Below are 22,239 nucleotides of genomic sequence, written 5' to 3'. Positions count from 1 at the left end.
GATAAACCACTTCCACACCGGGCGCATCACTCGTTATGCGTTTTTATTTCTTTTTAAATTGCCTAATGGGAGCACTTTGACAGCCCCCCCACCTCGCCTCCCCACGTACCACTAACACGTAACACGGAGTCCCTAAATTGCACGATATGCCTTGTACGCCCAGGTGCTTACAGCGGTTCAGAGAACTCGACTCGCAATGTGAAGGTTATAAGTTCAGATCGTGGCCAGGGGTCAACATGGCTCTCATAAAATGCCAATGCCAAGCTTTTGTTGCTCGCTCGGACACGCGAGACAGCTTCCCCTGGCCCTCAAACCCCTTCACTCAATCCCGTGTCAATTACGAGATGGTACTCACTCGCTCTCACTCGATTCCTATCCGTGCACAATTTTCTAGCTTTCCCCTCTGATCTCACTCTACTCCCCTCCACGCACTCCCCTACCTCTCCCCTCTCATCTCACTCCACTCCCCTCCACGCACTCCCCTACCTCTTATCTCACTCCACTCCCCTCCACGCACTCTCCTGCCTCTCCCCTCTCATCTCACTCTACTCCCCTCCACGCACTCCCCTACCTCTCCCCTCTCATCTCACTCTACTCCCCTCCACGCACTCTCCTACCTCTCATCTCACTCCACTTCCCTCCACGCACTCTCCTGCCTCTCCCTCCCATCTCACTCTACTCCCACCCACGCACTCCCCTACCTCTCCCCTCTCATCTCACTCTACTCCCCTCCACGCACTCTCCTGCCTCTCCCTCTCATCTCACTCTACTCCCCTCCACGCACTCCCCTACCTCTCCCCTCTCATCTCACTCCACTTCCCTCCACGCACTCTCCTGCCTCTCCCTCCCATCTCACTCTACTCCCCTCCACGCACTCTCCTGCCTCTCCCCTCTCATCTCACTCAACTCCCCTCCACGCACTCTCCTACCTCTCATCTCACTCCACTTCCCTCCACGCACTCTCCTACCTCTGCCCTCACATCTCACTCCACTCCCCTCCACGCACTCTCCTACCTCTCCCCTCTCATCTCACTCTACTCCCCTCCACGCACTCTCCTACCTCTCCCCTCTCATTTCACTCTACTCCCCTCCACGCACTCTCCTACCTCTCCCCTCTCATCTCACTCTACTCCCCTCCACGCACTCTCCTACCTCTCCCCTCTCATCTCACTCTACTCCCCTCCACGCACTCTCTTACCTCTCCCCTCTCATCTCACTCCACTCCCCTCCACGCACTCTCCTGCCTCTCCCATCTCATCTCACTCTACTCCCCTCCACGCACTCTCCTATCTCTAACCCTCATCATGCCACAGGTGTTGGCCACCTTTGGTTAAGTCGAGTCCCCAGGTCTAAACAGTGGATGGTCTCACCTTGATCACCAATAACTGCGCAAAGACAATCATCCCATTCGGTTTTGTTTTGCATTCAAATTGACTTCATTCCATCTCTGAGCGTCAACAAGTATCGATTTCACTGGTGATGTGACGAACATTGCAGAATCACAATATTTGCTTCTACTGGAGGAATCCGATGAGCTGTGTAGCTCGGATTCCCCCCCCAGATGTCCAGCAGAGACAGAGCGGGTGGTGGGATCGTGCTGCCAACTACAACCCAGCGATTCGCTCACGAGCAGCACACAGAGCAGCACATAGAGCAGCACATAGAGCAGCACACAGAGCAGCACACAGAGCAGCACACAGAGCAGCACACAGAGCAGCACACAGAGCAGCACATAGAGCAGCACATAGAGCAGCACACAGAGCAGCACACAGAGCAGCACACAGAGCAGCACATAGAGCAGCACATAGAGCAGCACACAGAGCAGCACATAGAGCAGCACATAGAGCAGCACATAGAGCAGCACATAGAGCAGCACACAGAGCAGCACATAGAGCAGCACATAGAGCAGCACACAGAGCAGCACATAGAGCAGCACATAGAGCAGCCACAAACTCCAAGCGATGCCTTCAGCAGCAGCTCTCGGTCCAGCTGGTTCTCGCAGCCGTTTGACCGAACTAACCCTCAATCGAACTAACCCTCAATCGAACTAACCCTCAATCGAACTAACCCTCAATCGAACTAACCCTCAATCGAACTAACCCTCAATCGAACTAACCCTCAATCGAACTAACCCTACACCAAACTAACCCTCCATCCTGACGCCTCCTCGCCCACCAGGCGACAGTGGGCACACGAGTCCGTCTCGGGGCGAGTTTGCGTGAAGGCGGCTGACGAAAGTGGCTGACGAAGGCGTCCGCGTCTATCGGCCATGTAAATGGGGGGGGGGGAGCGTTACCGTGGCCCCCTAACGCGATTTGCGTTCACTAATTCGATTCTCTGCGCAGGGTAACCCGATTTGAATGCCAAAGTGGCGCTCGCAAACGAGGGCCCACGGAGCCGGGGGCGTGGGGCTGATGCGATTTACCCAGATTGGGTCTCGTGCCATTAACGGACCCCCCTCTCTGGAATAAAACATAGTATAATTTTGTTCCTTCACGTTTTCTCGCGGATAATGTGCAATCTAACAGAGCGCTTTGTCTAACCGCTGCTGGATGGCAGCGTCCCGGCACCGTGCGGGTCACGCCGGCTGTTGAGGTCACGCTGGTTAGCTGCGCTCTGCTACGAAGCCGGCTCCCTCGGTTCGATTCCCTCTCACGGCCAACACCGGTGACGATTATCTAAACCGCTCTTCGGCATCCCCTAGGTCGACTCAGCCTCAAATGAGTACCTGATGCGGTGTGTAAACATCGCCGCTGGAGAGACAAAGGTGGTCGGGCGTGGTGTTGCCCAAACACCCCCTCGTTTGCCGTTCCGCCCTTCATCAGTGCTCATGAACAGTACTTGCCCCAACAGTCTGTTAAAGGCTATTCGGGTGGATCTCTGTCTTTGTTTCGATCTCGCTGTACCAGGCTGGTAAGCGCGGGGTGGTGAAGGGGGTGGGTGCCCAGGGACCGGGTCAAAAATCGCTCGCTACTGACGTTAGCCGCGTCCGGGAATCGAATTAGGCTCGCTGGCTTCGTAGTGCAGTGCCGCTAATCACTGCACCGCCGCTCCGCCGACTCATGAATAACCCCACGGATGACATCGAGAGTTCGTTTCGCGGAAAGGCACCGATGAGTGGGATCTGCCGATCGCGGCCTCCGCATCGCCACAGAGGAGTGTCCGTGCGCTCTCACAAAACGATCTCATCGGTGGAGGTGGCTCGCGGGTCAGAGCGCTCAGCCGTGCGGGCACCACTGAGACCCTGGGCGCCACGGTGACTAGGAGATGTTAGCTGCCTCGCCTGGTACACAGGAGGTCGTGGGCTCAATCCCGACTCTGACGCCTGTATATATTAAGTTTGCATGTTCTCCCCGTGGTCGCGTGGATGTTTCTCCGGATCCTCAGGGTTTTTCCCCCTCCACATTTAGAATCAACATCACTCGTTTAAAGTATTTGGCTGCTATACATTTCCACGTGATGAAAACGCCACTTCGTTGAGCTATAATTTGCGATATCCAAGTCGCTTATGAAATAAACAGCTACGTAGCTCAGTGGGCCCTTACCTGTTAAATAAATCAAAGTAATCCAGGTACCAGCCGCCTGTGATGAAAACATGTTCTCTGGCGTGGTGAGTTGAGAGTCACAGCCGGCTCGCCGACGATGTAGGCACAAAAGCCGTCCGCCACGTTACATTTGTCTCCGCACGTAATTTGTCTGAATTCCAGCACTGACAACAACAACAACAACAACCCGCTACTTCAGAAGCAGCCGCAAGCAAGCGCGTTCGCTGTTTTCTCTCCCTCTCGTTCGGGATTGATTCCTCAACGCTTAATACTACAAACAGTCGTCATTGAACCCGCGCTGAGATCGGCTCCGACACAAGCGGTCATTATCTTTATTGGCATTGATGTCAAAACAATCTCCATTAAATATGATTGGTATCGATCCTCAGACATCGCAAACTATTAATCTGTGTAATTATAATGCAGGTAATAGAAACATCGTTTCCGCTATCCTCTCGTTTGCATCATTAGTTCTATTAGTCCTGTTTAATTATAATGCGAGTAATGTACAGCCCTTCCCAAACCACTGCTGGATGAAGGCCTCACCATGGCATGTCCGTTCCAGGAGGCTGTGTGACCATACTTCACCACGCGGGCCAGCGCAGGTCAGTGATGGGAGGGGTGCAGGACCGGTCTACTGATGGTAGCCGTGGCCGCGAATCTAATTTAGGGCGCCGTGTTCACAGCACAGCAGGCTAACCACTGCACCACCGCTTACCCATGTAATTGCACTGTATTGCAATAACGGATCACAGGATTGCATTTTTTCCGCCTGAGGACGACCGCTTGTGTTGCGATCGAAGCGTCGTGAATTATATTATTTTATACCAACGTGACTTTACCGAAAGAACCAAAGGGTAACGTATCACATGGTTGAATCAAAACTTAAACATATTTATATATAACCAATGTAATATAAATGCATTGTAATGTATATACTGTACTGTATCAGAGAATGCTTGACATTTGTTAAGGAGTGCTTTCTGTGTTCAACTGAATTAAATGGCAAAGGGTGCAGCCCTCAAATATCTCGCTCTCTCTCTGTTGGCGGAAGGGCCCCCACTAGAGGGAGCTCTCGAGAGCCGCTCGATAGCGTCTTTGGCCTACTCTTCCACGCTCCTTCTCTCGTATGGCAAGGTGACATTGTCACCGTTACCTCTGCGTGTACCCCGGCTATGAGCGCGTGCAGTGGCCACCGTGCTGCCTTGGCGGATGTCGTCGGTGTTGCGGGCAGCGTTGGAGTTCCACGCTGGTCACACGCCTTGAAGGGGGTGGGAGTGCCCACACTTCACCCCACCACGTGCCACCTGGCGACCGACTGACTACGGTGCTCTCATTCATACTGCTGGGTGGTCAGCTGCGATGGGGGGAGGCGACGGGGGGGGTATGGATTTAAGTAACCCACACCATTGTTTCGCGTTCAGCGAATAAAACAACTTAAATGATCGGTGGAATTAACAATAAAACAATGGCTTTATGTGGCAGCGATGAAAGCCGACGCAAGTCCATTCACAGAGTTAGTTATGAGAAGAAAAAGAATAAAAAAAAACAGCTCCTCTTCAGGGGCCCCCAATTTGCACCCTGAGCGCCAGAAGGCAGCACGGGAACAATTGGAGCCCAATTATTGACGGAACATGAATCAAACATGAAGAGAGGCGCCTCTGACGGATTGGGGCTGGGATTCGGGGGGGGAGGTGGAGGGGCTCACGCTCGTGCCCAGCCCGGCCCAGCCCGCCCAGCCCGGCCCAGCCCTGCCCGGTGCGACCGTTTCCACCTCCCCGCGCGAATTCTCCTCTCCGCCTCGTTTCTCAATCTCCGTCGCAACCGTAGGAAGCGACGGCTTTACTTTTGAGTGGAGTTATCGATTTAAAATTGGAGACGTCTCCTTTGCCCGCTGCTTTCGCTCTGCCTCGCTCTCTTTACGCGCGAGTACGCATGCCACGCCTGACGAGTGCGTGTTGCGAGCGAGACGATTTTTGTTTGTTTAAATTGCCAAATAAACACACGGCGCAGACAACTGTTGACGCAAAGATCCCCCGCGTTGCCTTTTCAGACTGTTGGCGACAAGTTCCAGTTATCGAGCACCCGTTAGGGCCGGCACGGCGAACGAACCGGGCGTTGTGGGCAGACAGCACACGACTCCCGGCCGCATTTGTTTCGCCCGTGCTTGTGTCAACACACTGCGCCGGCCCTGGTAGGAGGCCAGGGGGGGGGCCGGTTGGGTTTGATATTTGCCAGCGATGTTGGCCGCGACAGGGAAATCGAAGTGGGATCGGCCGGGTTCGTCAGCGCGTTCGGGAGCGGCCCTCCCCATCGCAGCGACGGCGACGACGGCGGCCGTGTAGCAGGAAGGAGGATAACGACGTGGTCCAGGGGAGGCGCTCAGACCCCCAGCACCCCATCTGTTTGCGAGGGGGACCCCTGAGATGTGTTAGCCCACTTTGGTGACATTTCGCCTTTGATGACGGCAGCAGCCCCCCGACCCCCCCCCTCCTCCTCCTAATACAGCGCCGTCTGCCCGTGCCAAACATCCCCCCGCCCCAGCACAAACGTGAGAGCCCCCCCCCCCACTCGTTGCTGGAACGGCGAGCGGCGAGAAGCACGAGACGCGAGCTGTGATTGATGACGCGCGAGAGAGGGGGAGACCCTCGCGGGGAGCTGAGAGTTGGGTGGAGGGGGGAGGAGGGGGGGAGGAATGAGGTTAGGGGCGGGGAGGGGGTAGCGACGAGAGAGGGGGGTAGAGACGAGAAGAAGGGGGTGAGTGGTTGAGATTCATCAGGTTTTTTTTTATTTCATCTGCCGTGGGAGCGGCCGGGCCTTCAGGGTGGCCGCTTGTGGCTCCAGTCCACATCCCCATCACTCCGCTGCAGCCATCCCCATCACTCCGCTGCAGCCATCCCCATCACTCCGCTGTCGCCATCCCCATCACTCCGCTGTCGCCATCCCCATCACTCCGCTGTCGCCATCCCCATCACTCCGCTGCAGCCATCCCCATCACTCCGCTGCAGCCATCCCCATCACTCCGCTGTCGCCATCCCCATCACTCCGCTGCAGCCATCCCCATCACTCCGCTGTCGCCATCCCCATCACTCCGCTGCAGCCATCCCCATCACTCCGCTGCAGCCATCCCCATCACTCCGCTGCAGCCATCCCCATCACTCCGCTGTCGCCATCCCCATCACTCCGCTGCAGCCATCCCCATCACTCCGCTGTCGCCATCCCCATCACTCCGCTGTCGCCATCCCCATCACTCCGCTGCAGCCATCCCCATCACTCCGCTGTCGCCATCCCCATCACTCCGCTGTCGCCATCCCCATCACTCCGCTGCAGCCATCCCCATCACTCCGCTGTCGCCATCCCCATCACTCCGCTGTCGCCATCCCCATCACTCCGCTGTCGCCATCCCCATCACTCCGCTGCAGCCATCCCCATCACTCCGCTGTCGCCGTTGCCCTGAGACTGGGCGATGTCCAGAAGTCAGGGTGGCAACGTCGCCGCGGAGAAGAAGGCAGACTCCGGAAGGAGCCCTCAGAACTTCTGCTGAGGCTCGCTTCACTTGCCTTCTCACGTGCCCTCCAATCACACTTAATTTTTACTAATTTTCTGGCCGGATTAAGCAGAATTTATATAAGAAAACGAATAGTAATAGTAATTATTATTGTGATATTATGGGAGGGGTTTGTGTGCTGTCTTCGGTGACTCAGCTGAGACCATCACCCCCTCGCTGCACTTGAGCGAGGGGGTTGATGGCGTCATCATCTGTTTCGAATACATGACATCAACAGTGCTGGCTCAGTGCTGAGACACATTCATCATCATCATCACGGCCATCGTCATTTATTATTTATCCCGCGGCATTCCGTGCAGTGCATCTCAAGGCGCCACGAGCCGACTCAGAGCGACCCACCCGGTCGTCTCCTGGTTGAGGAGGCGACACAGCGGTTTCCAGTCTCAGGTGAGAGCGTGCTCAGGTGAGCACGCGGAAAAGATGGAATGGGCTGGCAGCGGCTTCTCACACCGGGACCCGCAGACTCGCAAAGAGACCCACACACTCATACAGAGACTCATCGACTCACAGAGACACCCATAGACTGACAAGAGAGAGATTATACAAAGACAAATACTAATAGCCTTGCACAGAATTATAGACTCGCACAGAGACAGACCCATACTCTCACATATAGACTCATAGACTTACGTAGACTCATACACTTGCGAAGAGATCAACCTACACAGATTTGTAGACTCACGTGGCTAGCCATGGACTCGAGTAGCCTCTAGATGTTGCACTCTCTGTCCTTGCGATCAGAAGACCAGTACCCGGGGTTCACACAGACTCAACCTGTCAGCCTTCTGTGCCCAATAAACTGAACCCACGTTGTGGTAAGGCAACAACAACGGTGACTGTCAACGTGTAGACCACAGGCTGACGCTCGCCATGAGAATGTGGAATTTCCACCAGTGGCTCTGGGCCACCGTCAGCAATACAGTAAGTGCTGTCCCAACAGTTGTGTGAGCCGGAAGAGACTTAGATTTTTTTCCCTGACTATAGTATAACCACCACTGCAGGGCATCTAGCAGGAGTGCACGTTGTGCATTATTAATGCCATTGATAGTTTGTGGTGGACTGACAGATGTCAATCAATAACGGCTTATTCTGGAGTCCTAATGCGGAAATGTAAAGTGCGCGATTACGACGGTAATTCGTTTATTTCTACATTTTTTTATTGTCAATATAAAAGAAACAGTCTCTGCGTACTGATTTACTGATATACTGCGTGGAGCAGTGGCAACCTGAGTTCGATTCCCAATGATGACTAAGGGGCCGTCCATAAATGACGTCACGTGATTTTGTACGATTTTTAACCCCCCCCCCCCCTCGTCACACGGCGTCACAAACAGTCAGACCCCCCTCAAATATGACGTCACGAAGCTCTGCCCCCCCCCCTAAAATAAAACATGCTTCAAATCGCGTTCAACTATTGTCATTACAGTGCGTATTTAATGTGGCGCTGCACTCTGATGTTGTAGGCGAAAACATTTATTAAAAAGTATATTTAATTAAGTAGAACGTGTTTATATTTATTTAAAGTTGCGCATTTTGATGTGACGTCACATTTCTCAACACCCCCCCCCGTCACACATAGTCACAAATGTCTGACCACCCTCCCCCCCCAAGTGCGTGACGTCATTTATGGACGGCCCCTAAATTCAGCCTATGGGGACACATAGACTCACATAGGGACCCATTGTATCACATGCGGACCTATGGCTCATATGGAGACCCATAGACTCACGTGGAGAAAAATAAATTTAGAGATTGTTGATTATACGTGCCAATAGACTCGTATAGATACCCATATATATTCACATGGAGACCCATTAGCTCACAAGACCCATAGATCCACATGGATACCCATAGACTCATAGAGAGACCCATAGACTCACATGGATACCCATTAACTCACATGAAGACCCATAGCCTCACACGGAGACAAGCTCGGGGAGATCCCAGACTCGCACAGGTTGACCCACGGACTCACGTTGAGACCTGCGACCGTATCGCCTCCCTCTACACACCAACCTCGCCAACTCTGCGCGCGGAGCCGCGTCTCGAGAGGGGTCGCGGTTCGACCCCGCGCGCCGTGCGGCTCCCATGTGGAGTGGGCTCCGTTACCCCCTCCACCACCCCCCCTCCCCGCCACGTCTCCAGATCGCGGCCGGGCTTTAATAATCCCGCTCGATACGTCATCCGTCAAAGAGTCTGTGTGATGCAGCCGCAGCAAACTTTTGTCCAAGAGTGCGTGTGCACGTGACATTACAATACGCGTCTGGTTCTTTCTGTGCGTGTGCGCACGCGCGCGCGCGGAGCGGTGGCACAGTGGTGAGCACACTGGCGAATTGCCCGATGATGCTGGATGCAATTAGCAGCGAAACGTCGTACTCAAAAATTGTAAATGTTGTAGTTTCACTCTTTAACACACCGGTGGGCTAAAGTAGTGAACTATTTGTCCTTAGTCAACGTGGCCGTGTCGGGTGGTGGAGGGTTACGACACATTTATAAATAACGCCATCTAACCCAAAAACGTTTATTATGAATCATCCTCCGAGCTCAACTCTCGATCATCAGTGGCAATGGGGGGGGGGGGGAGACACCAGGCGGCACAGACAAAACGAGCACGCGGGACAGCGCGGGCCACGTGTGCGTCAGGCTACAAGAAGATGCAGCACGCGTCACCTCGTTGTGTTGCTGCTGAAAGCGCGCGGGGGTAATCATCACAGTGCCTGCCCCAAACCTTTGCGGCCACGGGGTCACGGATCCGTTCACCGTCGACGAGCGGGGAGCAGCAACACCAGCCAGGGCTCGGAAACCAATTCTACAAGAAGAGATTTCTTTATTTTATTTAATTCGGTAAAAAAACCCCTCAATATTTCAAAAGCCGCAATGCACTGTGCGTGAACACGAGGCGCTGGTGACCTTAATACATGACGTCACGAAGCATGCTGAGTCGCAGGTTGCGCTACCCCTGAGCTACAACAACAACAGCAACAACGATGATGACGACAATGAATTGACAACCGCGCCGCGCCATCCCGCGCCCCAATCGATGCGCACCTGCGGCCGGTTGCGTACGGCGCGAAAGAAGTTCAACGGGTAGAGACGCACACACAGATTCCATGTTGGCCCGAGTTTAATCGCCGCGACAGGATTGGCGGCGGCGGCGGGGTCGGAGGGATCGGATGGATCGAAGGGATCGAAGGGATCAGATGGATCGGAGGGATCGAAGGGATCAGATGGATCGGATGGATCGGAGGGATCGGAGGGTCTCGGCAGCTGCGCGACGTCTCCCCACGCGTGCCGCGCGCACGCTGGGGGGGGGGGGGGGCGTGCGGACAGGATTCCTGGGATTTCTGGCGGTCACCGGGGGATGGCACCACCCCCCGCACACACCCACCCACCTGCCAGCCCAAGAGGGCTTGTGCGTTGTCATTGAGTGAGTGCGTGCGACAAATGTAGTTAATTTTTTTTAAAATTCCGCATGGGAAGAATCTTCTTCAATCATCCGTCATCGCCGCCGTCGCTGGCGTGGTCTATCGTCTGACTGCGTCTCGAAGGCCGCCCCGAGCCGTATCGGTCACGTCTGAAAATACTTTACCACGCTGCTAGTCAGTGCGGATTGGTCAAGGGAAGGGACCCAAAACGAGTTCGGACATCACTCACCGCTGCGAATCTAACTCTGGTCACCAGGCTCCGAGCACAGTGCGCTAACCGCGGCGCCACCACTCCACACAGTCTCGTCACTGCGAGATGTAAACCTCCCTCTCCATCCTTCATAGCTCTAATCCTTCTCACTCCTGCACGAAAGTTGATCTCCTCGCTCCATCTCCGCGGCGGTCGTGCTCCCAGGCACATCCTCCCGTTTCCCTGTGACTGCCATTCCATGAGCAGTCTTGTCCCATCCACCATCGTGACTCGTGACGCGTGCTGCCCAGGTCAACGTGATGCTTGTGATTTGTGTATCCTCCATGATCTATTAACCCCTCTTCCTGGAAGTAAGAGTAGCATATTTATCATGGAGACAGCCAACTTGCCAAACAGCCACTAGTAGGAGCTCTGCAACTAACCAACTAGCCAACCAGATACTGAATCAGAATCCTTATTTACCCTGAAGAAATCTATAGAAATCCGGTGAGTTATCAAGTCCAGTCGTTTCAAAAATGTCCATCACTACAGTTACTGGTACTCGGTCTACCTATAGCCCTAACAAACTCACCCACCATCCACTCGTACAAACTCTACCCCCTAACCCTAACCAACTCACCCACCAGCCAATCGTACGAACTCTACCCCCTACCCCTAACCAACTCACCCACCATCCACTAGCCCCTCGCTCTGACCCTGACCCTACCCGCCCCACGCGTTGCTTCGTGTCGGAGTTGGAAGTTCGCGTGCCCCGCCGTGCGATGCCCTCTCCTTGCTCGCCTCGTCCGGCGGCCGTAAGAAGTCGTGGACAGATATCGCGTGAGTCGCCCCCCACCCTCTCACCCCCCCCCCCTCTCTCTGTCTTCTCGACACACGATGGGTGCAGAGCCGGGCCGCTCTCAGAAGCGGGAGGCAGCTTTTACAATCGGCTTGGGAAAACGGCCGCGGTCGCACCCACGGTCCGATCAAGGCCACGCTTTACATATCAAAGTAGAACAAAAAATCATCAGCTTTGCTCGGTAATCGCCGGCGATGTTGGTACAAATGGGGCGACTGTGCGCGTTCCTGTGAGGCTTGTTGCGTTAGCGAGCCAGCAGAGACCCGAGTTGGATTTCCCGCTCACGGCCAACACCGGTGACGAATATATGAAGCGATCCCGGGCCTCCCCTAGGTCGACTTAGCCTCAAATGAGTACCCTGTTGCGATGTGTGAACATCGCCACTGGGGAGACAAAGGCGGCCGGGCGTCGTGGTCGACACATCCACCCTCGCGTACCGTTCATCGGTGCTCGCAAACAGCACTTGCCCCAACAGTCTGTTAGGGTTATACGGGAGATCTTTATGTTTGCCCTTTGTGTATATATAGGTGCTTGCTAACAACACTTGTCCCAACAGTTTATGAAGGCAACATAGTGATGTTTGTATTTTTGTGTGTGTATATATAAATACATTGTAGGGGGGCTTACGAACAGCACTTGCCCCAACAGCTTGTGTGCCTATACGGGGGGCGAGGGTCTTTAGCTTTGCCTTTGTATGCGTGAGAGCGAGCAGCGCGGGTCAGGGGTCATCTCCTTCATTCCCCAGGACGCACTCGCACGGGCTCTCAATGTAATTAGGCTGAGGCCGCCTGCACTATGAGCTGGGGTGGTGCAGCTGCACCTGTGCGTGCGCGCGTGCGTGTGCGTGTCCGGAGACGGCAAGACGTCGATGGCGAAATTAAATAAATAAGTACAAATTAATCTCTCCGTTCATACGTGCGTGCAGTCAGCCATCCATCAATCTGGCATCCATTCATATGCTCGCTTCATTTGCCATTAGCCTCAAGGCAAATAGAGGGCCTGGCATTTTGTGTGCATCTCAGTAAACACGCAAAGCGGGGCCCGTTACATTGGGGGATGTGTTCGCCGATTCTTTTTTGGGGGGGGGGTGGAATTAATGCAAAAATTGGACAATTGTGGATAAGACGCGACGCGACATTCTGGAGGATTTATGGGAAAATGTGTTGCGGATTAAGCCGGACACGGGGCCATCACCTGGGAGCGTCTCCCACCGAATGTGATGCCACGTGGCACCGGGTGACCTCGCGATTCTTGGCAGAAAGACATCTCGCATTGGCGCGTCGTGTAAATTATACGAAAACAGGATTTGAGATTGTCCTTAAAAATCCAAACTACGGAAAATGTTTATCCTAAATTCATCCCGAGTAGGAACACATGACCATATCACCCTGGACGAGCCCCGGGATAGTGTCAGATCTCGGCAGCAAAACGCAGCGGTTGAGCCTGGTGAGTGCTTGGATGCGCGAGCCAGCAACAGGGCTTGCCAGGTGCTGTAGGTGTGAGGCTGCAGTGAGGTGTGACCAGGAGATGGCGCGGTGCTGGGGTTTCTCCTTTTTCTCTGGTTTCCTCCTCCTCCACACGAAGCCAGAGAGATCCAATTGTGGATTTGGCCAAACATCCCAATGTAGTGGCACCCTCCAGAAAAAAAAATACATGCTCGAGACTCAGTGAATATTTCTTGATTAAAGGGCACTATTCGTCTTGTTGTTGTTGTTGTTGTTGTTTGAGCCAGCACACAGCTTAAGTGACATCCCCTCGTGTGCTCGTGTATCTTGAGTCACTCCGACTTCCTCCCACATTCAAAATGCTCATCGGGGAATCGGTTGAACTGGTGGCCAGCCTCTTGGGAGGGACACATTTTTCAACTCTTTGAGTTGGTGGTCTAAACAACATTGGGGCCACACAAAGATACCCGTGTAGCCTTAACAGACTGTTGGGGCAAGTGCTGTTAGCGAGTAGCACCTATGAAGGCCGGCACGGCACACGAGGGGGTGGGTGGCCAGCACCACGCCCGGCCGCCTTTGTCTCTCCAGTGACGATGTTTATGTATATATATACACAAAGCAAATACAAAGGTCACTGTGTAGCCTAATAAACTGTTGGAGCAAGTGTTGTTAGCAGGCACCGATATACACACACAAAGGCAAATATAAAGATCCCCCATATAACCTTAACAGACTGTGGGGGAGGGGGGGGCAAGTGCTGTTTGCGAGCACTGATGATGGCCAAAGTGGCACGCGAGGGGGGGGGGGTAACACCCCGCCCGGCCGCATTTTCTCTCCCCGATGACGACATTTACACCCCGCACGAGGTTCTCGTTTGAGGCTGAGTCGACCTAGGGGAGGGCCCAAGACTGGTTGAGATCATCGTCACCAATGTGAGCACACACGCGGACAGACGTTCAGCCCTTGTGCCGGTGACCCCAGGGTGAGTCTGGCAACTGAGATATCTATCGTTCGGGACCCTACCTGGTGATACTTGAATGTCGCTACTGCGGTGGACTTTCACGATACAACTAAATAACAGGTTGTTGTGGTTGTTGTTGTTTGTAACAATGTTTTTTTACTGATGTGAGTATTTTTTTATCTTCTTGGTTCTTTCAGTAAAGTCACGTAGAATGGAAATAATAAAATAATAAAAATAAAACATAATAAAATAATTCTCACGACGTTTCGGCCACAACGCAAGCAGCCGTCCTCAGGTGAAGAACACGTCTGTCGAGAAGACAGAGTCTGAATGACACACCCCAGGCTTATGCTCAGGGCTTAATTTCACGCTCAATCATTTTGCTGGAGGGGGGGGGGGGCACTGGTAAAGTGGTGTAGGTGACACGTGACGGATAGCCGCAACCGTGCTGAGAGGTATACTGGATGCTGTGTGCCTACTGTAGGGATTAGAGAAAGGTAGCGACAGGACGTGGCTTAGAGAAAGCACTGCAGATGTGAACACGAGTAAGGGTGTTGCAAAGAGTGGGGCACGCGTGCAGAGGGTGCATCAGTTTAATGCGCAGGCCGTCGCGACCAATGTCATCCATGACACAGGTTTATTGGGTTAGATCGCGTAAATATAAATGTGTCGTTAAACCCCTTACTAGTACAGCACACCGGTGTGTTGGAGAGCAAATCCACAACATTTACAATCTGAGTGCGACGTTTCGCCAGTAATTAGGAGTAATTAGGAGAAAACAGGAGAATGTCTCCACAACTCTGGCTGCTGCCTGATGATGCTGGTTGTAATTACTGGCGAAACGTCGTACTCTCCAACACGCCGGTGTGCTGTGCTAGTCACGAATTGGCACGTTCTGTTTACGGGACAAACCCCTTACTAATTTGATGTGTCGGGTGGTGGCAGGTTTAACGACACATTAATAGTTTAACACGCAGGCATTTATATATTTACGCGATCTAACCCAAATGAACCTGTACGAGGGGATGCATCGTTCGTGCATAAACATAGCAGCGTAGGATCAACAACTTGGAAGTTGAGAAGAGAATGTTCCAGCAAACTGGTGCAGATGTGATCGTCTAGAGGAGGTTGTGATGGGTGGCACGCGTGTGTGTGTGTGTACGTTCAACTTCTCTCGCATCGCACGTAGCCAACCGTGCTAATCGGGACACGCGTGCAGGGTGGAGGGAGGAGGCGGGCAGGCGACCGAGACGAGCATTGTAGTGGCAGCCAGAGGTCAGTGGCCTAAGAGCTAAAGCCAGACAGATGTGGTGGTGGTGGTGGTCAGACTGGAAAGCGGTCCTGGAAGTGTGCATGGGCTGTGTACAAAGGGGATGGGCGATAGCCAGATGGTGAGATGGAGTCATAGTGGACCTCAGAGGTCGGGGTCATATTTGGAACAGCTGTGGGATGTAGCAGAAGGTGGGAAATGGTTGGAGGCGCGATGGGATCAACAGCCTTGGCCTTGATGACCTCTTGACCTTGATCTTTTTTTTTACTGTCACTGAGAGAAAAGAAAGATATTTTCGGTTCAGCTGATGCTGGAAATTCTTTCCATTTGCGTTGACGTTTAGGACGCTACCCTGGTGTACTGGTCAACACACTGGACCTGCAATATAGAGGTCATAGGTTCCATTAAGACCTCCAGGCAGTGGAACCGATGGGCACGTTTCTTGCCTCCAAGCGGGCTACACCACGGTCGATCATCACGTCGCGTGCTTGTGGTGGCATCGAGCGTGGGCAATCCCTCTCCAGAGCTCCTTCTCGTGGAGGCCCGTCTGCCAGCAGTGGTGTGAGCGAGACATTGCAGGGCTGCGCCTTCACCTCTACATCATCGAGGTTTCTGGCCACCAACGTCACCAAGCCAACCGCACGCGTCCTCTCCCGCGTCGTCGCCATCAACAGAATATCGATTCACTCAAAGACCGTCGCTCAACATCGCATCACCAAATCACGCAGAACGCCCCCGGCCTCGTCAGATCCCGGAAGCTGAGAGCCTGGATCTCTATGTAAGTCTATGGGTCTCTGTGTGAGTCTCTGGATCTCTATGTAAGTCTATGGGTCTCTGTGTGAGTCTCTGGATCTCTATGTAAGTCTATGGGTATCCGTGTAAAACTGTGTATCTCTATGTGAGTCTATGGGTCTCTGTGTGAGTCTCTGGATCTCTATGTAAGTCTATGGGTCTCTGTGTAAGACTGTGTATCTCTATGTAAGTCTATGGGTCTCTGCGTGAGTCTCTGGATCTCTATGTAAGTCTATGGGTCTCTGTGTAGGTCTGTCTGTGTCTCTGGAGCCCGGCGCCTGGGCATCTCCGGGTCGTGTGCCCCAGTGCAGTTGCACCGCCTGCGCGCTCGACATCTACGCCACTTGACCTGGCGACCTCGCTCGCTACAGGGGGCACCGATCAGCAGGGGACGAGGGTGGGGGGGTGTGCATCGGGGGCGCAGCCGCGCCGTGGAAGGTGGCGAGTGTCCACTGGCTGAGTGTCACGGTGGCTGCTGTCTGGACTGTCGGTGGGATGCGCGCGAAGTTCGCCTCCCGCACTCCGACACGACAACGACGTCCACGCCCTGCATTGACTCTGCAGCGCACCGAGCGTGCTGCGCGCTCGCGTCCGTTGACGGACTCCGTGAGCGGCGTCGTCGGGGGCATCGACGCGCGCCTCGTTCGGCCACCGCGGGCGTCTCCGCGCCGCGCTCTCAACAGACGATGCGGGCGGTGCCCCGGGCGGCCACGCGCCCCACGGTGGCTGCCCAAGCGCGTGGGGAGGTCGCGCGCGATCCGAGCGGCGCTCTCTCTCTCTCTGCTGTGGCCTGGACGCGAAGCGCCCCGCGGCGCCCTTCTTTAGGGCTGCCCATTGTGTGCCGAATTTTCACGGTCCGAATTTGCTTAATTTTGAAATGACCCGTGATGGCCGGGCTGTGCGCTACCCCTCCCCATACGACTTGAGCTGCTCTGGCTAACGGTCAGGGACATTGTTGTTGTTGTTGTTTTTCGTCTTCGAATTTGGAGTTTTATCGTCCGCAGCCGGAGACAGCGAAGCACGAGACGAGGGTGGTGATGGGTGGGGCACAAGCGCAGGGCGGAGGAAGATATGGTTAAGCAACTTGGCTATTCGGATTAGAACGAAGCTCGGAGGGCTGCTGTAAGATACGATGGGTGGGCCACACGTGTGCAGGGAGGTTGCCTATACGGGCATCGATCAAAGGTTGGTGACCAAGGGGAAGAGCGATAGTGGCAGTGAGACTGTCACCGTGACCCTTAAAGGACTTGCCACCTGCGTGACGAGGAGAAGACCCAAAGCCGGATTGCGATCAGAAAGTAAGAGCGGATCCAGGAAAAGCGCCGGGCATCGACTGGGCAACAGCTTGCGGGACCTGGCAGAAGGAAGGCGGCGATGGCGTGGTGCCGTCGGGGTGGGGGGGGGCATCAACGGCGGGCGCGTCGCCGCTACGACCAGTAGCGACTCCCTCGTGGCTCGCGCGTCGCCCCCCCCCCCCCACCGCGGTGTCGGCGGCGAGTCCCGAATTAGGGTTGGGGGGGGGCATCGTTTAAAACGCCGCCGCCGATACCGCCACCACCGCCGCCGCTTTGTGTTGACAAAGAGAGAGAGAGAAGAGAGAGAGAAGAGAGAAGCGCGGTCCCGTCCCGTTAATGAGCGACGCCCCTCGCCGCCGACTCCGCAGCAGCAGCAGCTCAGCGCCTCCGCTTTGTGCGCTCGCCGCGCCGCCGACGCCGCCGCAGCTGCCGCGTGGCCGCGCCGAACGCGCCGCCCGCGGGGTTCGCTTTGGCCTCGGGGCTCGCAGCGGGGCAGCTCAGGCGACGAGCGAGCGAGTGAAGTGACAAGTTCAAATCCCAGCCAGGGATCTGCAATTTGTCGTCCACTTCGTTATCGTCGCCGTCGTCGTGATAATGACATCGTCATCATCGCGATCATCACCACATTTGTCTGCATCATCGTTCGTATCAACATCGTCATCGTTAGCTGTGACCAAATCACCCATAACGCGCCCGTTCCGTCAGATCTCGGGATTCCAAGCAGGGCTTGAGCCTGGATCGCGCTCGGACAGGTGAGCGCCACACACGGACAGGCCGTCCTAGGCTGCTAGGCAAGGTGGTGGGCAGCAGCGAGCAGTGTGAGACGAGTTGTTGCACTGTATCTCCTATGCTCCCGTGTTTATGCAACGTGCTGAAGTACGGTCAAACTACCTCCACGACCCGCGTGCCATGTGAAGGCCCTTGTCCAGCAGTGAAAGGATTAGCAAAGGGGCCGTACATTACGTTGTACGCGGACTTGGCAGCTGCGGGCTTCAGAACGCGTTTCCCGATCAGCTGCAGCCACCAACCAAACCAGCGAGGGAGCTGTCGAGCGCGCAGGCGGTGCAACTGCACCCGGGGCCAATGTGGCGGGAGGGGTCCTACGTCCCCGGCCACGAAGGGAGAGGGGATACATTGAGGGTGTAACGCGGGAGACGCCGTTTTCATCCCTTTCGCACCAGGGCCCACGCTCACACGCATCGCATTCTCGGAACAAAAAATGAATATGCGACGTGTGACAAGCAGATACTCGCCCTTCCTCTCACTCTAACCCGCGAGCCAATCAGCCACGAGTCCTAGCCCTGCCACTGACTCGTGACACTGACCACAGGCAGCCAGCCACGCGCCGAACAAACTAGCGAACCAGCAACCACTGCTAATCTTCTTCGTGGCTCGAACCCTACTCGTAAACCGACCTCTATTGATTTGCCGTGGCTGCCTTTTTATTTATTTTAGTTGTTGCTGGATTTTCAGCCTTGGCATCCACAACACCTCCAATTAAACACGCTCCCGCAGACGCGTATAATAGGGAGATTATTTTGTTTCGGTTATTACAAATTCACTCTGGACCACGTGAGGACGCTTCCCGCATAGTAACGATGATGCCGCAGCACGTAACACTGATTGGACATTCTCGTTTAATTGCCACCGGAGGAAGAGCAAGATTAATTAGATGTTAATTGTTGCCAAAGCTAATCCTCCTCGCCCCCCCCCCCCACCCATCTAGTATGTGCGTAGGGCCAACGATAGCCAGCGACTTCCAAAAACCTAAGCTCTCTGTGCGATACGGGCGGCTCAATCCCACAAGCAGAGTTCCAGGCGGCGTCCCATCGCACAGACGTGTGACTGCGTTACGTTTCGTTTTTCCGGATGCGGCCACAGTGGTGTAATGGTGAGCAGCAATCCAAAGGTCACCGCTGCGATCCGATTTCCCGGCGCGGCGGTTATAATAATGGAGAAAGTTTCCTAAATCCCACCAGCACCCCGGCTCTGTCCACCCAGCGGCGTGAATGGTTACACGGCAGTGGAGGTGCTGGCATCTCTCCCAAGACAAAAGCCCTCCAGAGGAGCTCTCTGGAGCTCCCTCTAGTGGAGACTCTTCCGCCGGCAGTGGCGTGAGCAAAGTATTGTAGGGCTGCGCCTTTACACAATAGCCCTGCACGAAGCCACCACTTGGCTTTGCCCTCCTCCAACAACAATTTTTGTCACTCTTTTTGACCTCGGTTAACGTTTTGTAGAATGCACAAAGCGCACTGCCAGTAGCAAAGGTCCCTGATTCCTTGTGCTCGGAACGAGCTACAACCCAACTCTGTGCGACAAAACATTCTCTCATACGAGCTGCGATTTACAGACCCACACACAACCGGACGGATACGGGCGCTTAAAATGTGGATTCTTATTCGATGGCCACGTCTCTTTTTTTGGGAGAAACAAAACAACCGCACACATCAAGAGTAGACTAGTCAAAGTGACCTCAGAGTGTCCCCTAGGCTGGCGCTCATCTTATGTTGACACACCTGAGCTACTCGTGGAAATTCCACATTCCTATGGCGGTGGCCGATGTGTCAGAAACAACAGCCACCGTCAACGTCCAGCAAAATAATTGGATGTAAAATTCAAAGCGTGCCACGTGCCATGTGTAAGACGGTGAGCCCGGAGTGCCATCATGTGATGAGTGCACCCGTGTAATCGCAATCACATTAGCGCTCTCACTGAGTCTCAATACTCGTTTTCTGAAGAGTTCTGCATTTGATTGGGATGTCTGGCCAATCCCATTAATAATAATAAAAATAACAAATTAGAGGGAGGAGATAACTGCACCTATCCTGGACCTTCTTTCGGTCGATTCCGCCTGAAATGAGCATCTGGTGCGGTGTGTCAACAACAGCACTGGGGAGACAAAGGCGGACGGGCGTGGTGTTGGCCCACACTCGTGCGCCGTATCGTCCTTCATAGGTGCTACTCGCCAACGGCACTTTCCAAAACAGTCTGTTCAAAGGCTACACGGGGGAGCTTAGTCTTTGTGTTTGTGTGTGAGAGAGAGAGAGAGTAAATAACCGCCGCCGGTGCTTTAGAATGTTACCTTCGCGCACAGAACAGGGCACGCAAACGTTAACAAACACAGCTGCTTCGCGGGGCCTTTCGCGAAGTCCGTTGGCGCAGGAGTTTCCCGACCGTCCATCCCTCCGCAGAGCCTTGCCCGCTCAACAAATCGCGCGACTCCTCTGTGCGCGCGCGTGCGTGCGCGTGCGTGATGGACATCTGTGGCACGCAGAGGCGTGCGCGCTACAGTTTGCACCGTTTAAATGGCTAAACGATCACCATCATCATCAGCCATGGTCAATGCACTGCTGGCTGAAGGTTCCTCTCTCTTCTCTTTCGTTAAATGGTCCAACGTTTCACGGGTCCCCCACGGAATGTGGCGTCATCACTCCCCAAGTGAAACTCGGCGCAATGCGATGTTGATTTAAATCGCGTCGAGGCAATAGACTACAATGGTACATAACATGCATCACGGCGACACGAGGCATACACAGACTTGTTATTTATTTTACTCGGAAGAAGGGCCATTGCCAGAAACGTCATCTTATTACAATAATATCACTCCCTGATTTCTGACTATTGTCTGAATGTGCCGCGTGTTGTTCGACGTTTCGCAGCACCTGGCGAGAGGTTATTTTGGAACTTGCGGGGGGGGGGAGGGGGGCGTATTCAAAAACTGAATTCACCGAAGCAGCTTCCACCCAAGCACGTGAACCGAAACGTCGGACATCGTGCCGAACACAGCGCGATGCAACCCGAACACGCCACCGCAGAGCTGGTGGCATTCGCTCCGGCTGTGGGGCGGTGTTAATCGGTGTTAATCGCGAGTACGAGCGTGATGGTAGTCGTGTTGGCGCTTTGCATTGTTCTCTTCGAATGCCGCGGTGAGTCTGGCTGCCGCTGCTGCTCGAGCCACCGTTGGTGCTCCGGCAGCAGCGGCAGCAGCAGCGGTATCAGAATCATGCGTGGGTGGTTCCTGGGTGCGGGACCAAGCAGCAGCAGAAGCGGAAGAAAGGGAGAAACGAGGAGGAGGAGGATGAGAATGGATCTCAAGTCACTCACCACTTGCAGGGCGCAGATGAAGACCAAGGAGCAACGTCCCGTACAGCGACGCATTCCGATGGCTTCCTCGCTCGCAGCTGGCAGCTCCTGTGCAGCTCGCAGGCTCTAGCCCAGCTCGCAGTCTCTCTCTCTCACTCCTAGCTCGGTCTCCCAGCTCGCAGTCTATCTCTCTGCTAGCTCGGTCTCCCAGCTCACAGTCTCTCTCTCTCACTCCTAGCTCGGTCTCACAGCTCGCAGTCTATTTCTCTGCTAGCTCGGTCTCCCAGCTCGCAGTCTCTCTCTCTCCTAGCTCGGTCTCCCAGCTCACAGTCTCTCTCTCTCACTCCTAGCTCGGTCTCACAGCTCGCAGTCTATTTCTCTGCTAGCTCGGTCTCCCAGCTCGCAGTTTCTCTCTCTCCTAGCTCGGTATCCCAGCTCACAGTCTCTCTCTCTCCTAGCTCGGTCTCCCAGCTCACAGTCTCTCTCACTCCTAGCTCGGTCTCCCAGCCCGCAGCCTCTGTCCAAGCTCGCAGTCCCTCCCCTGCACCCCTCGCTTCGCGTGCGTTGATGTCTGTGTGTGTGTGACCACACGTGCCCTTTCGCACGCGATGTGATTGCACCAAAATCTCTAGCCTCGACTCTAGAGTGTATGGTACTCGAGTGTATGTATGTAGACTAGAGTGTACGTATAGAGTGCACCAGATCGTACTGTAGAGTAGAGTATACACGTGCACTCTGATTATGCGTGCCCCGCACTGCGTAATTGCGTAACCGCGTCCGCGGAGCGAGTGGGGAGCGAGACGTGC

At 54.5% G+C, this 22,239-nt stretch overlaps 1 protein-coding gene and 1 long non-coding RNA gene across 2 annotated transcripts in view; both read right to left on the bottom strand.

Annotated features, from left to right (window-relative positions):
- LOC144725050 (sodium/potassium-transporting ATPase subunit beta-1-interacting protein 3-like) overlaps nt 1-21,667 on the bottom strand; it is a 75,489-nt gene extending 53,822 nt beyond the window's left edge. Inside the window, exon 1 of the mRNA XM_078604494.1 lies at nt 21,455-21,667. Coding sequence (XP_078460620.1) covers nt 21,455-21,508 — 54 coding nt within the window. The 5' untranslated portion in view covers nt 21,509-21,667. The remainder of the gene's footprint in view (nt 1-21,454) is intronic.
- A 77-nt stretch (nt 21,668-21,744) lies between these two features.
- Nucleotides 21,745-22,006, bottom strand: LOC144725052 (uncharacterized). Its single transcript, XR_013586610.1, has 2 exons — nt 21,922-22,006; nt 21,745-21,887 (listed from the first exon to the last, which is right to left on the bottom strand). It is a non-coding gene; the product is annotated as an uncharacterized LOC144725052 (long non-coding RNA).
- Nucleotides 22,007-22,239: the final 233 nt, after the last annotated feature.

This window comes from Lampetra planeri, chromosome 22 (genome assembly GCF_965212315.1).
Source record: "Lampetra planeri chromosome 22, kcLamPlan1.2.h2, whole genome shotgun sequence".
NCBI lineage: Eukaryota > Metazoa > Chordata > Hyperoartia > Petromyzontiformes > Petromyzontidae > Lampetra > Lampetra planeri.
This window is presented reverse-complemented; position numbering and strand designations above follow the sequence as displayed.